This window comes from Ipomoea triloba, chromosome 11 (assembly GCF_003576645.1).
Source record: "Ipomoea triloba cultivar NCNSP0323 chromosome 11, ASM357664v1".
NCBI lineage: Eukaryota > Viridiplantae > Streptophyta > Magnoliopsida > Solanales > Convolvulaceae > Ipomoea > Ipomoea triloba.
Window position 1 is genome coordinate 9,013,475 of NC_044926.1, and position 14,428 is coordinate 9,027,902.

Below are 14,428 nucleotides of genomic sequence, written 5' to 3' on the forward strand. Positions count from 1 at the left end.
CTAGTGTCAAGGAGGCAGTACTGAGAGAATGGGGTGATGGCTAGATCATCAACATAAATCATATTTACTTGAGGAATGAGGGCTCGTAAATATCTCCAGTAACATTGTAGGGTAGTATGACCAAGGTTATTGTAGATTTGACACTTTGAAACGTAGCTATGACCACAATTTCGTCTATTTTCACGACCACTATCACAAGGTTGATTAGTAGTGCGTTCTTGTTGAGAGGCAGTGATTTGTTTCTCTGTGTAACAAGTGTGATTTGTTTCTATGTGTAACAAGTGCTGGTGGTGGGGCTAGGGGGTGATTTGTTTCTATGTGTAACAAGTGCTGGTAGTGGGGCTAGGGGAACAACCAAAGAGAGATGTACCGTCTTTACTCTTTACAGATGTGCAGTGAGATAGTCGTTGAGTTGATCAATCATCACAAGTTCCTTGGTGATTAATGAGGAGACCATTGCGCGATACTCAAGGTAAATGCCCTTGAGCAGATAGAGATTAGGTTCATCCTAACTAATCGACGACCCCATTTCAACAAGTAATCCAATCAAAACATTGGCTTTGTCAAGATACTCACTCATCGTGGAAATGTGGAATCCCCTTGGATTGTAACTGACTAATGAGACACAAAGAACTGGCCCGAGAGAATGACCCAAACGCAACTTCAATAGTTTGCCGCAAAGCTCAGGACGTGGTATGTCCCATTTAACATACATAACTTAATGAGCATGGACAAAATAGAAGAATCAATGAACCCAATCTTGAGCCGCAAGATTGGCTATCACGGAACATCCATCCGGAGCCCTGAATGAAAGAAGTTGGACACGGTAACATGCCGGTAACATGCCATCAAGGTATCTACTGACATTTTGCCTGCGAAACAAAGGAATAAGTTGAGTTTTCCGACTTAATAATTGGGGATGGGTAGGAAATAGTTCATATGATGCGAGAGGAAGATGCAGAGTCACCCGCCAATGGGTGCTGCGGTGCAATTTGGAGGCGACGGCCGTGGTAGTAGATCGGGTTGGCAGCCGCAGTCATGAATCGTTAGGTCTGTTGATACCATATGAGAACAATAATTCTAAGAAAAATTTTATTATTGAATAATTCAATTTACAAAATAGAAAGATGTGTATTTATAAGAATACAAAGAGTCCTAAAATTTACTGTGTCCATACAAAGAGTCCTACTGCGAATATATCTACTGTGAATATAAAATTGCAAACTCCATATAAATTTGCTCTTATTTATTTATTTATTGTCCTTCCAACTTTAATTTGCATGTGAATTGCAACTAGTTGAGAACAGTTCGGTGTTTTGCCCGTATTTGCATGGCACTGATGGAGCCTGCACAATTGAACATACATCACAATACTGTGTGCACAACTGGATCTTTGCAGCACTTGCAAATGGAATATAATATAATATAATATTACTGTATATATTTTCTTGGTAAATATATTATATATAGCTAGGGTAAATAAAAAAAAATGCACAACAATAAGTACAAGAAAAGGTTAAAAAAGTAAGTTAGATCTTTTGGTACTGTAATCTTGTGGCCACCAGTCCTAGGAAAAGCAACATATATAGTTTACCTTGACTGTGATTGCTTACCAACCTAATTTGGACTGTACAGAACAAAAAAAAAATTATTGGAAAAACATGCAAGCTAAGAGCAATGATGTCTGATCTCTTAGGATAATTATGGATTTCATGTGTAATATATCACTAATCAAGCTGATTAGTACACTGTATTAGATTGAACTTGACAGGCCCAATGATGTCTGTTAGACTAATTATGAATTTCATGTCTCACTAGTCAAGATGATCAGTGCATAGTATATATACGGCAACTCCAGCCAAGTTGGTCAAACAATCAAGTTGGTCAAACAATTAACATGATAACTACAAGGTTTCAAATTTGATTTCTCGTGGGGAACTGTCTATTGGACTTCTTGGTTTGAATCGATCAACTATGGGTAATCTAGACCGCTTTACCTAATTATAATCCTTTGTTGATTAGGATCACAATGTGAATTTCACCCAAAACGCACATTTGACTAGCGGCGGTGGATTTCCAAGTAAAGTATATATTAATTTGATCTTGACAAAAAAGTGAGCAGTATAATGCATTAGCATAATTAAGCAGTACTTTATGCTTGGTAGCACAAACATATGCTTTTTTGAAGAAATGTGCATCAGGCAAGTAAAAAAGATCTCATTATTGTAAAATCTTAGTTATATTTATGGTTATATGTAACTCTTGTAAAAATAATTGAGTAATAGATGAAAAGTATGTAAGATTTTGATAGTCTAACAAGCTTAGATTACATTATTGTAAGTAAAATGTAGTTATTATATAGGGATAATATGAGTTCTAATTTCTTCAATTATAATGACATTTTATATTTTGATTTTTGGGCTATTAAGTAATAGATGAAAAGCATGTAAGATATTATGTTGGTTGATTATATACGTAAAGCGTTTAATGTGTTCAGTCTCAACTAAAAGTTTAAATTAATTATTGGAGTATACATTTATTTATTTTGAGTGATGTGAGAAACTCACTGTCACGTTTATTATTTATATATAATATGCACATCAATTACTTTACGATAAAATGGGTTTATGACTTTTTAGTTAATTATGAAATGCCTTCAATTTTTCTACAAAATTTTTGTTCTATTAAGAAATAACATGGAAACATTTTCAGACAAGTTTCAAGGAGTTAGAGTTTTCGTATATAGTAAACATTGACCAAATTTTACACTTATTATTCATATGATAACATGCATATCATATCACATTTTGGACGAGTTAATACTCAATTTAGTTTTTGACTACAGTAATTTCTTTTATGATTTAGTCATTAATTCTAGCCGTCGAATAAACAATGTCATGCATTATAGTTATATACTCAAATAAAAAATTTTATGTGATTCCAGTTTCGCCGAACTAATCCTAAGCCTATAGGACCCAACCCTTAGAGTCATGCAGAGTAAATTGCAAATCATGTAATTAGCCCATTAAAATCAGCTTACTGATCAGATTCTAGTATATTAAAGGGGGAAGAGGGGGGGGGGAGGGGTGTTTGAAAAAGAGAGGTGGTATTGAACATGCATTAAGCTTAGATATACACCCAAAGCTTCTCTTCTTCATTACACAATAAAAAATTGTTAATCTCCTACTTGCTTTTTCTTCCTCACTCATCACCCTTTCACCAATTCACCCTTCACCATCAACACAATCATCTACCATTTCTGTCATCTACTGGATCTTATCTGCTCCATATAATACACTCTCACTAAACCCAACACCCACTCTCATTTCCATCTCTTCCCATCACTTCTATCATTACCAAAGCCATGTTCTTCAACCATGTTTTCTTCGCCTTCTTCACTTTCCTTTTTCTTACTATCATACCCGTTTTGATGGCCATTCCGGGTTTTCCAGACCCGGATAAGGTTCAAACCCAGACATTCTTACCCAACCCATCGCCGCCGACCACGATCCCGGCCATCCCGGAGCAGTCCTCCGACGCCGCCTGCCCGCTAGACCTCTCGGAGGAGCTGTTCCACGGGATCAAGTCTGCATGCGGGTCGAATGCTTATCCGGGTCAGCTCCACCGGACCCGTTGCTGCCCCGTGCTGGCCGCCTGGCTCTACTCTGCCTATTCCAGAACCGCGCTCCGCCGCGCTGCCACAGCTAGGATCCCCAAAACGGCGACGTTTGATATGCCGGTGCTCCCTGACGACTCGGAGACCTGCGTGGACTCGCTGGAGAAGGCAATGGGGAGCAGAGGCATTGAATTGGTGAAGCCCAATGAGACGTGTGATATGGTGTATTGCTATTGCGGCATTAGGGTTCATCCTCTCAGCTGCCCACAAAGTTTTACTGTAAATCCAGACGGGAAATTGGTGGGCGATGAGCGTGTGAAGATGCTGGAGAAGAATTGCTTGGGTAATTCCCCAAATGGGTTTTCTAGTCTTGCAGGCTGTTCTAAGTGCTTGAAAACTCTGCATTCTGTAAGTTCTCTAAACCCCCCCTTCCCTCCTCCATTTATTTGCTCTGTCCTATTTGTTTCTCCTCAAATCATAATCAAGATTGTTCGTTTAATGTTAAGACTGTGTAGCAGTAGAATTCTAAAGCTTTGATGTGTGATATGGGAGTGGAAATGGAGAGATTGATGCAATGTGGGTGGTTGGGAAAGTGTGTTTTATTTGCTTGCCAATTTGCCATGATTATGGTGGAGTAAGATACAAGCATAAGTACATAAACCTCACCCCACACCCCGGCCCGACAGGACAGTGGAGTGGAGGGCTAAATCATGGTGACTCAGCTACCCATTAAGTAGGAGGACTTGCTCGGTGTCCACCCACATTGGGTGTAACTCTCACACCCCGGCCCAAGAGGACAGTGGATGGCTAAATCATGGTGACTCAGCTACCCATTAAGTGGGAGGACCTGCTCGGTGTCCACCCATATTGGGTGTAACTCTCACACCCCGGCCCGACAGGACAGTGGATGGTTAAATCACGGTGACTCAGCTATCCATTAAGTGGGAGGACCTACTCGGTGTCCACCACATTGGGTGTACCTCTCACACTGTAGCTAATGTTATCGGGCTGGATTCTGTGTCCTTGCTCAGAATCTACCACCCAGGAACTAACTGAGCTACCATTCGAGTAGAAGAGCATAAAACTTGTGGCTTTTGATGGTTGCATAGTCACGAGTGTTCATCATGCGCAGCTCCATTTTAAGGAAGATATATTCATGAAACATTCATTTTCTAGGTCCCTAGTTTGGTGGAGAGAGGACTAGAGGTTTAATTGCGCCTCTTGATAAGATGAGAACTTGAGTTGGGGACTTTAATATTGTTTTTCAACAGCTTAGCTGGTCTGAACCTGAGCTTGGGAGCTAGACTAGTTGCTTTCTTCATTTATTTGCACCATGTTATTGTGTCTATTAGTACAAGCAATGATGTTGAGTGGCCTAAATAGCACCCCCATATTGTAAAAACATGACTTTTATAGGATCTTTTCCTGTTATAGCGAGCACATGAAAGGTGTCGAGATTGTTGCATGAATGATCAGTAACACATAGTTCACCTTGCTTCGTCATCTGCTGACTATTTGGTAAGGAATACATTTTCATGGAGCTACTATGGTCAAATGCTGGAAACGACTATTTCGTGCATTTACCTTCCTAATCAAGTAAATTCCCAAATGCGATAGTAATTTGCTATGGCCTACAAGTATAATCCCCACCCAAACAGGAGACCTTTTGTAGAGCAAAGTTTTGTTTCTACATCATTGCTATCTATAGTAGAAATGTCAAATTTGATTGTGTTTGTTGTCATGGTAATTTTCAGGGCTGTTACTTGTTACATCCATATATATCTCAACGTTTTGAGCATTTATCTTTCTTCATTTGTTTAGGCGTTTGTATTAGCTAAGGATTACTAGTTTCTAAAAGGGCTCAAATGCGCTCATGCATCTGAATATCTGATCTGTATTGGTTTGTGCAGCTTGGCGAGGTTAAAGCCAGAAACACGAGCAAATCGGAGGACAGGACAGCTAAAATGCTCAGCAAAGATTGCCAGCTGATGGGTCTAACATGGCTTCTCAACAAAAACCGATCTGCATATTTTCATACAGTGTCTGCGGTCTTGAGAGCCCTAATGATGAGCACCGACGAGGGTTCTGGTCCCCGTTCCTGCACCCTCAACAGCGATGGCATGCCCCTTGCAGTCGACTCGTCACAAATCAACAATCAATCTTCTTCTGCTATTCTGCAAATATCACGCTACTCCTGCATTTTCCCTCTGCTTCTGTTTTACATACCTCTCGTGATTTCATTTCCCCATTTTAGAAAATCGTAATCTCTGCTTCTCACCTTCATATCATAGTTCTTGCTTCCTCACGACGTAGGATGAATCTGCTTCGGGTTGTATTTTTTTTGTTCTTTTGAATTAGTACTAGTGCTAGTGAAATTGCAACCTTTTGGCTCATTCAGCAACTGCAGATTTGCTGTTGTAGTCCTAAACTTGCTGCTGTAAATTTTATTGTTTCTGCAAACTTCATGTCTTGTGCTCATGGCGAAAACCATTTCATTTGGTGCTTATAAGCACTGTCTAGCTATACCCCTTTCGAGAGACTGTTGGTCTTTTACTGGCTTTCGTCCAACAATTTTCTTCCCACTATCCGTCATAATTACACAGTTTTTACACTTAGCAAAGGACGCACGGCGCGAGGAGTAATTTCATTTCTTTATTATACCATTACATTTTTTAGAGAAAATATGTTATAATTTTCCCTTCAGGCTTCCATCCAATAATTTTCTAAGTCACGATTGTTGGATTTTGCCATACACCCACTTCCACCTAACATGTACATATGAGAGGTCAGGAAACAATTTTATTTCTTTATTATATCGTCACATTTTCGAAAGACAAAATGTTGTACTTGTTCCAGGGGCTTTGGCCCAATAATTCCCGAGTTATTAATTAAGTTTATATCACTCAATCTTCGGTGGACCAATAAGCACCGGTAGCAGTTTCAGTAAAAATCTACGGACCTATTATAAGCACAGTAGCAGTTTCTGTAAAATTAAAAAAAAAAAAAAAATCAGTTCATTTTGGCGGGAAAAATAACTAATTGTATTTAATTTTAATAATTTAGAATAAAAGCGAAGGAAAAAAATTAAGAAAAGTTGGAAAAATTCATGATTAAATTGACTGTTGACATCTGTTTGGCTTGGAGAAATTCATGATTAAATCCGATTATTAGTGATAATAATTTAATGATAACAAAATTTTGTTTCAATTTTATCATTTTCGTTCTGATTTCGTGATCGTATCGTCACCGGCGAGTTTGGAAACTGTTTCACAATGCTGAGCTGCATGAAAACGGAGCTGAAGGAGACGTACGCTTGCGTGCCGTCGACGGAGCGTGGGCGGGGAATCCTCATCTCCGGAGATCCGAAATCGAATTCCGTCCTTTTCTGCAACGGGCGATCCGTGATTCTCTGGCGCCTCGATCGCCCGCTCCAGGTCGCCGTCTACGCCGAGCACGCCTACAATGTCACCGTCGCCCGCTACTCCCCCAACAGTGAGTGGATCGCCTCTGGCGATATCTCCGGCATCGTCCGCATCTGGGGCACCCGCAATGAATTCGTTCTCAAAAACGAGTACCGAGTGCTCTCCGGCCGTATCGATGATCTCCAGTGGTCCCCCGATGGAATGCGTATCGTTGCCTGCGGTGATGGAAAGGGCAAATCGTTCGTACGCGCCTTCATGTGAGTGAGTTTGTATTTCATTTAATAATCATGGAACTGAACGTTATATTTTGGGAATCCTTTTAAATATTTTTCATAAAATGTTGAATCTCCAATTGCAAAGACTCTATACACCGATCCAACAGAGCGTTTGAGAGGATGTAAATCATGGTAGCTCAATAGCTCGATAGACAAGGGCCAAATGCCTGTGCACAAGGAATCTGTCACTTTGAGCGTAATCCGGTAACTGAATCTGTCACTTTGAGCGTAATCCCCTACTATCGTTACCAGTTTCGAACCTTACTCTAGTTTTTCAAATGCTGCCTACTGAACACACAAAAGGCGGCGAAATCTCCTAGTCCCGGGCCCACACTCTGAACCGACCGGATAGTGGAGATTAAATCACCCTGACTCAACTATCGTTAGGTGGGAGGACCAGTGACCAGTGCCATAAGAGTCCTTTTAAATACTCTTATTAGAAATGGCAGTATGTACTGTATATGAAGCATTTCCAGAGCGTATTTTGCATGTCTTACACTAAAGCCAAAACCAGTTGAGATAACAAAGAAACCATTCAATCATTAATCATATGCTAGAAGGATGACTGGATGAGCCATGGAACATTTTTTTTTGCACATGTTACTCTCTCTAAGTGAGTTTATGTTTTAATGTTGTTTATAATCTATGTTGTTCTGCATGGAACTTGTACTAATTCTCTCTTGTTGTATCTTATTAACATTTTGGAATAACTTGTTTGAGTTTCTCTATAGACATTGTTGAATCATTAACAAAGTTTGGTTTCCTTCTTTATGAACTATATTCATAGGTGGGATTCAGGTTCAAACGTGGGAGAATTTGATGGCCACTCAAGGAGAGTTCTGAGTTGTTCATTTAAGCCGACAAGACCTTTCCGTATTGCATCGTGTGGAGAAGATTTCTTGGTGAACTTTTATGAAGGACCACCTTTTAAGTTCAAGCAATCTCTAAGGTTTCTTATCCTTCCCATTGTGATAATCAGAGCTTTTCTAGGTCTTCCCCTTTATGTATAGCTAAAATGAAAATTATTAAGATGACAAGAATCTATGCATTTTTGTTTTGGGATTGAATCTTTAGTCCAATTGCTTAGAAGTGCATGTAGCTGTCAATCAACTGAGTGCCACCAAAATCTTTGATGAATAAAATTGAAAGCCAAAAATTGACTGCCAGAATGAATGGCTATTGTATTAGTAGGCGACATCACTGGTTCTGGACTGAGAGAGGATTGCTTATTCATTTTGTCTTAGATATGGTTTCATAGTATGGTTGTGAACCACTTACCTAATAGACATTTACTTTTACATTTATTGAATCAACTTGGAATGAAGGAAAGAACTTTCAGAAATATTGGTTATGCATATTGCCTAGATGCCCAGCTTAGAGTTACATGCTTAAATATACTTCTTGTGAGTTACAGGGTGATATCAGAAGGAAAAGGTAAGGGGAAACAAGCCTTCTAGTAAAGTTGAGTCACCAATGTAGTTTCATTGTTCATGAATCATGATCAATCTTCCTTTTTAATATAAGCAAGGCTATGTCAAGTGAAAAGAAAACTAAAGGAGATTTTTAATTTCAGCTCACATTCAACAAAATGTAATATTACTGGCTAGTCTTTGAACCCTACAACTTGGATTATTTCATGCTAAGTGAGTGAGGCCATTTTAATCTCACACTCAATTGAGTTTATTAATTGTCGGTTTTCAACTGCAGACATCATTCAAATTTTGTTAACTGTTTGCGGTTCTCTCCGGATGGTAACAAATTCATTAGTGTAAGCTCTGACAAGAAGGGCATACTCTATGATGCCAAAACAGGAGAAAAAATGGGCGAGTTATCTTCTGAAGATGGTCACCAAGGCAGTATATATGCTGTAACTTGGAGCCCCGATAGTAAACAGGTAATTTCAATGCTTTTTATTTTTAGAGCTTGCTAAGAACTTAGAACAAATTAAATCTAAGGCCATTGAAATCAGAAGTATGCTAATGTGCTTTCCACTATTTTGCAAAACATGCTCCATGTGTACATTCAGCATGTTATTTTTTCTCACTTTCGTTCTTCGATGCCTTTTTTTAAGAGCAGTAATAAAAAGAGGATCAATGACATAAATATCTTGCTCTTTCTCTCCTTGTAATTCTCAAGTCATCCATTTTTAATTTTTATCTCGTCTGCCAATACCTTTTCATGCTTTTTCTTGTAAGTTCAGGTGCTAACTGTGTCGGCTGACAAGTTTGCAAAAATATGGGACATATCTGAGGATGGAAATGGGAAGGTGAATAAAACATTATCTTGTCCTGGCTCTGGTGGAGTTGAAGACATGCTAGTTGGGTGTCTCTGGCAGAATGATTATCTTGTAATTGTTTCTCTTGGTGGTACAATCTCCATCTATTCTGCAAGTGATCTGGACAAAGATCCTATGTCTTTCTCTGGACACTTAAAGAATGCTAATTCATTAGTTGTGCTGAAAAGTGACCCAAAACTTATATTAACTAGCAGCTTCGATAATTTAATTGTTAAATGGATTCAAGGCACTGGTTACTGTGGAAAATTAGAGAAGAAGGTGAATTCCCAGATCAAATGTTTGGTAGCTGCTGGAGGACAACTTGCTTCATTTGGATTCAACAATAAAGTGAGTAGAGTTCTGAAGTTTACTTTGTTTACATGCAAGATACATACTTGCTCACAGTACAGACAAATCCTGTCAACCTTTATCAAGTTTAGTTTCCTAATTATTTTTCAAGAGGATTATAAAAAATGCAATGTCTTCTCCAATATATTGTAGCCTTTCTTTCTATTAGAACAAACTATGAAGTACTTCCTCCAAGGCTTGGCTATAATAAGCAAGATATAAAGATTGTGCACATCTTAGTTTTGTCGTTGGAAATGATGTTAGTTCTTTGATTTAGTATATCGTTTGACTTCTGTGCCTGGATCAGATTTGGAGAGCATCTCTTGAAGGAGGTCAATGCTGCAATGAAAATGAAGTTGATGTTGGAAATCAACCAAAGGACGTGAGCCTTGCTCTTGATTCACCCGAGCTGGCTATAGTTACGATTGAGACAGGCGTAGTTCTCCTTCGCGGGACAAATGTGTTGTCAACCACCAACCTTGGGTTTACTGTGACAGCCTGCGCAATCTCACCAGATGGAACTGAAGCTATTATTGGCGCCCAGGATGGTAAACTGCGCGTATACTCTGTAACAGGCAATACTCTCAAAGAACAGGCCATCCTGGAAAAGCACCGTGGACCTATTACTGTGATCCGGTACTCCCCAGATGTTTCCATGTTCGCCTCAGCAGATGCAAACCGAGAGGCTGTTGTCTGGGATCGTGCCACTCGAGAGGTATTCAATAGAGTGTGTTTAGTTTGCTTTCTATGGACTATGTATACATTAAACTTGTCACCTTCAGTAAAGTTAATGCGCTTTTTTTCTGCAGATGAAGCTTAAGGATATGTTATACCACACTGCAAGAATAAACTGCTTGGCATGGTCCCCTGACAGCACTAAGGTAGCAACTGGCGCACTAGACACGCATGTCATCATTTACGAATTGAGCAAGCCCCCGTCTGATCGAACTACTATCAAGGGAGCTCATCTAGGTGGGGTGTATGGACTTTCTTTTACTGATGATCATAGTGTTGTGAGCTCTGGGGAGGATGCTTGTGTTCGCGTTTGGACTCTAACCCCGCCATAATCAAGATTTCTCAGGTGATAAGTGCAGTCCTTTGCACATTACTTTTGATGTGTGATCAATTGTGAGCATGAAAGCGGTTGGTCCCAAGAACACATCCTAGTTTTTTGTTTTGTTTTTGTTTTTGTTTTTTTTTTTTAATCAATGAAGTAGTGAATTAATGTTTTCCTGGAGATGTTGGGGGTATTTGAAGTTAGCTTTCCTCTGTGGCATCACAGCAAACCTTCTAATTTTTGTCAATCCACTGGAAATTATGTTTCAACGTTTGCTTTCTATGTATAGTTTTCATGTAGAAATTTTTTATGTTCCCTTAAAGGGTTTGTTTTTTACATTTTGATTTTTGGCTCATTGTATTTCTTTAATTGATATGACGATTACAGCATTACAATTATTACCATTCTCTGCAATATAGTTACTAACGCAAAAAGTACACTCAATCAATTAGAAGGAAATGAAACACAGCTTGGTTAACAAACAATGATGAAATATACATTCAACTCAACTAACAATGATTTTCAATAAGATTTGGACCTTAACTTGAAATAGAGGCACATTCCTCTAAAAAGAGAGACATTTGGGAAATATGTGGGTGGAGAACTGAAGATGGACTGAAAACAATTGTAAAGGTCATTTAACATAAAAATAGCAGCACCCGAAACTTAGCGTAATTTGCTACTTGAGGGATCACTGATGGAAGGTGTGGATTGGATTCTTCATGCGCACAGAAAGTTTAATTGGTGGACAGATTGTGTAACTCCGATAAAGTTGAAATCACCTAAGTATTTAAAAAAATGCATCGACTTTATTGTTATTGTTATTGTTGTTATTGATATTGTTGCTATGCCAGGGAGAGGTATTTTTTCTGTAAAAGAAGCGGAAGCTATGGCTCTAAGGAGGCTCTAGGATGGATTATGCAGCATCATCATCGAAATGTCCAAGTGGAAATTGACTGTCTTTCATTAATCCATGACTTGCAGGAGTCTAATCAAGATTCTCAGTTAGATTTAATATTATTAGCTTTGCCTAATACTTTTATCTCTTTTGCTAGGCGATCAGCGAATAGGATTACCCATCTATTAGCCCGGGAATCCCTTTCTATGACTGATGGCAGGGAGTGGCTCTTTTCTCCTCCCTCTTTTATTGTTGAAACTCTGTATTCTGAAGCTTATTAATGAATTCCTTTTCTGTTTCAAAAAAAATATTGTTGTTAAATTGAATTAATTAGGCGATTGAGGTAAGATGGTATTGGATCAACCTCCAGAAACTATCAAGCAACAACTTAGAAATTTTGTTTTGTGGTTATGCTTACTTTCTTTAGTTATCATTGTTTTTTTTTTTTGAAAACAGTTGTTATCATATTTTAAATGTATCGAAAAGGTTTATTTTCTTATCAACTTAGCATGTAAACAAATGTGTGCATTCAAGTGATAACAAGTCGTCATATAAAAAATGAAGATTAATGCTTGTCGTCAATACAATATGATCCATCTCTAGAAAGTTAAAGAAAAAAATAACGGCATTTTAGTAAATATTTTGAACTTCAAAGTGTACTTAATGACATATAAAAGTGCATAGAGCATTACTACAAAATACATCCAATAATGTGTAAAAGTGCAATCATCTTGAGTGCACTTTTACATGTCATCGAATACACCTTTTAAAGTCACTGATGCTGAGCGCACATCTAGAATCATTAGATACACTTTATAATTTTACTTGGTGCATTTTGCAATTGTGCACAATGTGCTTTTAGTGGTAAAATTTTTATAATATTTACCAAATTGTCACTACATTTACACTTGGAAGGGGTAATATATGTATCGTTTTGAAAATTAATGCGCAACATTTACACTACTAATAATTTAAGGTGACATTGATAATTGACATAGTATAGAGACATACAATTTTTTCTAAAGTGGAGAGAAATGAGACCTACAAAATGAGGAGAAAAGAGAAAAAAGATTGAAGATAGCTCAATTGGTTAGGGTTGATAAAAAAGGATGAGAATGCCCTAATATACATTGGTTTCCACAATCCTCGTGTCGTCTTCGTAAAGTCGTCATTTTCTTTCATTGATATGCAAAATTTCTTGCATTTCCACTCCAACCAACAAACACAAAACAGAAAGAAAATTCACAGTGAATTTCTGACTAATTGACGTTTAGCCTCCCGAGGGCTGTAAGATCACATCATCACACATACCGATATCTAAATGTTAGCACTATATACGTAACTCGGCCAAAATAACAAAAAATTCAAGTTTGTAATTAGAAAGTGATGAGTTTAAATTTCTGTCTCGGTAATTTAAATAAATCAGCTATAAGAATAATTCATACTAGTTTATTTTCTTGTGATTCATTACTTACTAGAGTCACAACTCACAAGGTAAAATTTACTCACACTTGAAAATAATGGTAGGATTTCTCTCGCCAACCATAAATGTTAGCACTATATATTGTTTTCTAATTAAAATGCAGTTATTATTACATATATTCACAATTTTTATCTCATTTTTTATTTACTAGTATTTTCACCTGTGCGCTGCACATAATGAATTTGTAATAATATTTTAATATTTAAATCGATATACAATTATATAAATTATAACACCAAATATTATATAGTGCAATTGATAAAATTGGTTGGATCAATTATGTTTTTTGATGTTTTCCTTGCTTGAAATAGAGCAAATAATTGTCCAATTATTATTCTGATATAATAATTTTTTATTTTTTAAATATATATTTAGATAATAAAATTAAAGACGACATTATAAAAAATTCTAATATTGAACGTGTACACTTATTTGATTATAAGATTAGTGCAAAAGTGTCACTCAATTAATTGAGTAATATATGGTTTGTTTGTCTACAATTATCTGAAAAAGATCGGTATGTAATATGATTTATGTAATTATATTATTGCTAAAATAAATATAGAAAAAATGAGAAATGATTTAATTGTAATTATTATAAAAATAAATTCAACGACCAATGTTTAGCTTAATTAACATAATAATTATTAGGCAATTATTATTAATCAATTACACTAATATATGTACAATTATACTTTTATACCTTAAGTATATTCAATTTAACCATATCGCATTTAGTTTTTTCTTCCTCCTCCATATCTGAATGAATTAATTGTAATTATTATATTAAAAAAAAAAAACCCAACAACCATGTTTAATTGTAATTATTAGCTTAATTACCATAATAATTATTAGGTAATTATACTAATATTGTTCAATTATACTTTTATATCATGCTTAGTTGTAATTATATTAATATTCATGTAATTAGTAGCTTAATTAATATAATAGTTATTATATTTTATATAGTAATAGTTTGGGCAAGAAATTGCAAAAGTATGATTTTGTTTTTATCATTGTTGTAGTAGGCGCTAGGCGCTAATCGGACGGTAGA

General features: G+C 37.0%; 2 protein-coding genes across 2 annotated transcripts; both read left to right on the top strand.

Annotated features, from left to right (window-relative positions):
* The first annotated feature begins 3,155 nt into the window (after positions 1-3,155).
* LOC115995722 (uncharacterized GPI-anchored protein At4g28100-like) lies at positions 3,156-6,139 on the top strand. Its single transcript, XM_031234832.1, has 2 exons — positions 3,156-4,024; positions 5,527-6,139. Exons 1-2 carry the CDS (start codon positions 3,365-3,367, stop codon positions 5,878-5,880), a joined length of 1,014 nt encoding a protein of 337 aa, XP_031090692.1. The 5' UTR covers positions 3,156-3,364; the 3' UTR covers positions 5,881-6,139.
* Positions 6,140-6,824: 685 nt separating this feature from the next.
* LOC115997249 (actin-interacting protein 1-2-like) lies at positions 6,825-11,303 on the top strand. The gene is made up of 6 exons (XM_031236765.1): positions 6,825-7,295; positions 8,101-8,262; positions 9,021-9,207; positions 9,514-9,936; positions 10,244-10,651; positions 10,746-11,303. Exons 1-6 carry the CDS (start codon positions 6,889-6,891, stop codon positions 11,001-11,003), a joined length of 1,845 nt encoding a protein of 614 aa, XP_031092625.1. The 5' UTR covers positions 6,825-6,888; the 3' UTR covers positions 11,004-11,303.
* The last annotated feature ends 3,125 nt before the right edge of the window (positions 11,304-14,428 follow it).

Bases quoted from the DNA above. Each gene is read 5' to 3' on its own strand.
- LOC115995722 (XM_031234832.1), top strand. From the start codon at position 3,365: ATGTTCTTCAACCATGTTTTCTTCGCCTTCTTCACTTTCCTTTTTCTT. The intron at 4,025-5,526 runs GTAAGTTCTCTA...TGGTTTGTGCAG, and splicing joins GCTTGAAAACTCTGCATTCT to CTTGGCGAGGTTAAAGCCAG.
- LOC115997249 (XM_031236765.1), top strand. From the start codon at position 6,889: ATGCTGAGCTGCATGAAAACGGAGCTGAAGGAGACGTACGCTTGCGTG. The intron at 8,263-9,020 runs GTTTCTTATCCT...TTTCAACTGCAG, and splicing joins AAGTTCAAGCAATCTCTAAG to ACATCATTCAAATTTTGTTA. The intron at 9,208-9,513 runs GTAATTTCAATG...TTGTAAGTTCAG, and splicing joins GGAGCCCCGATAGTAAACAG to GTGCTAACTGTGTCGGCTGA.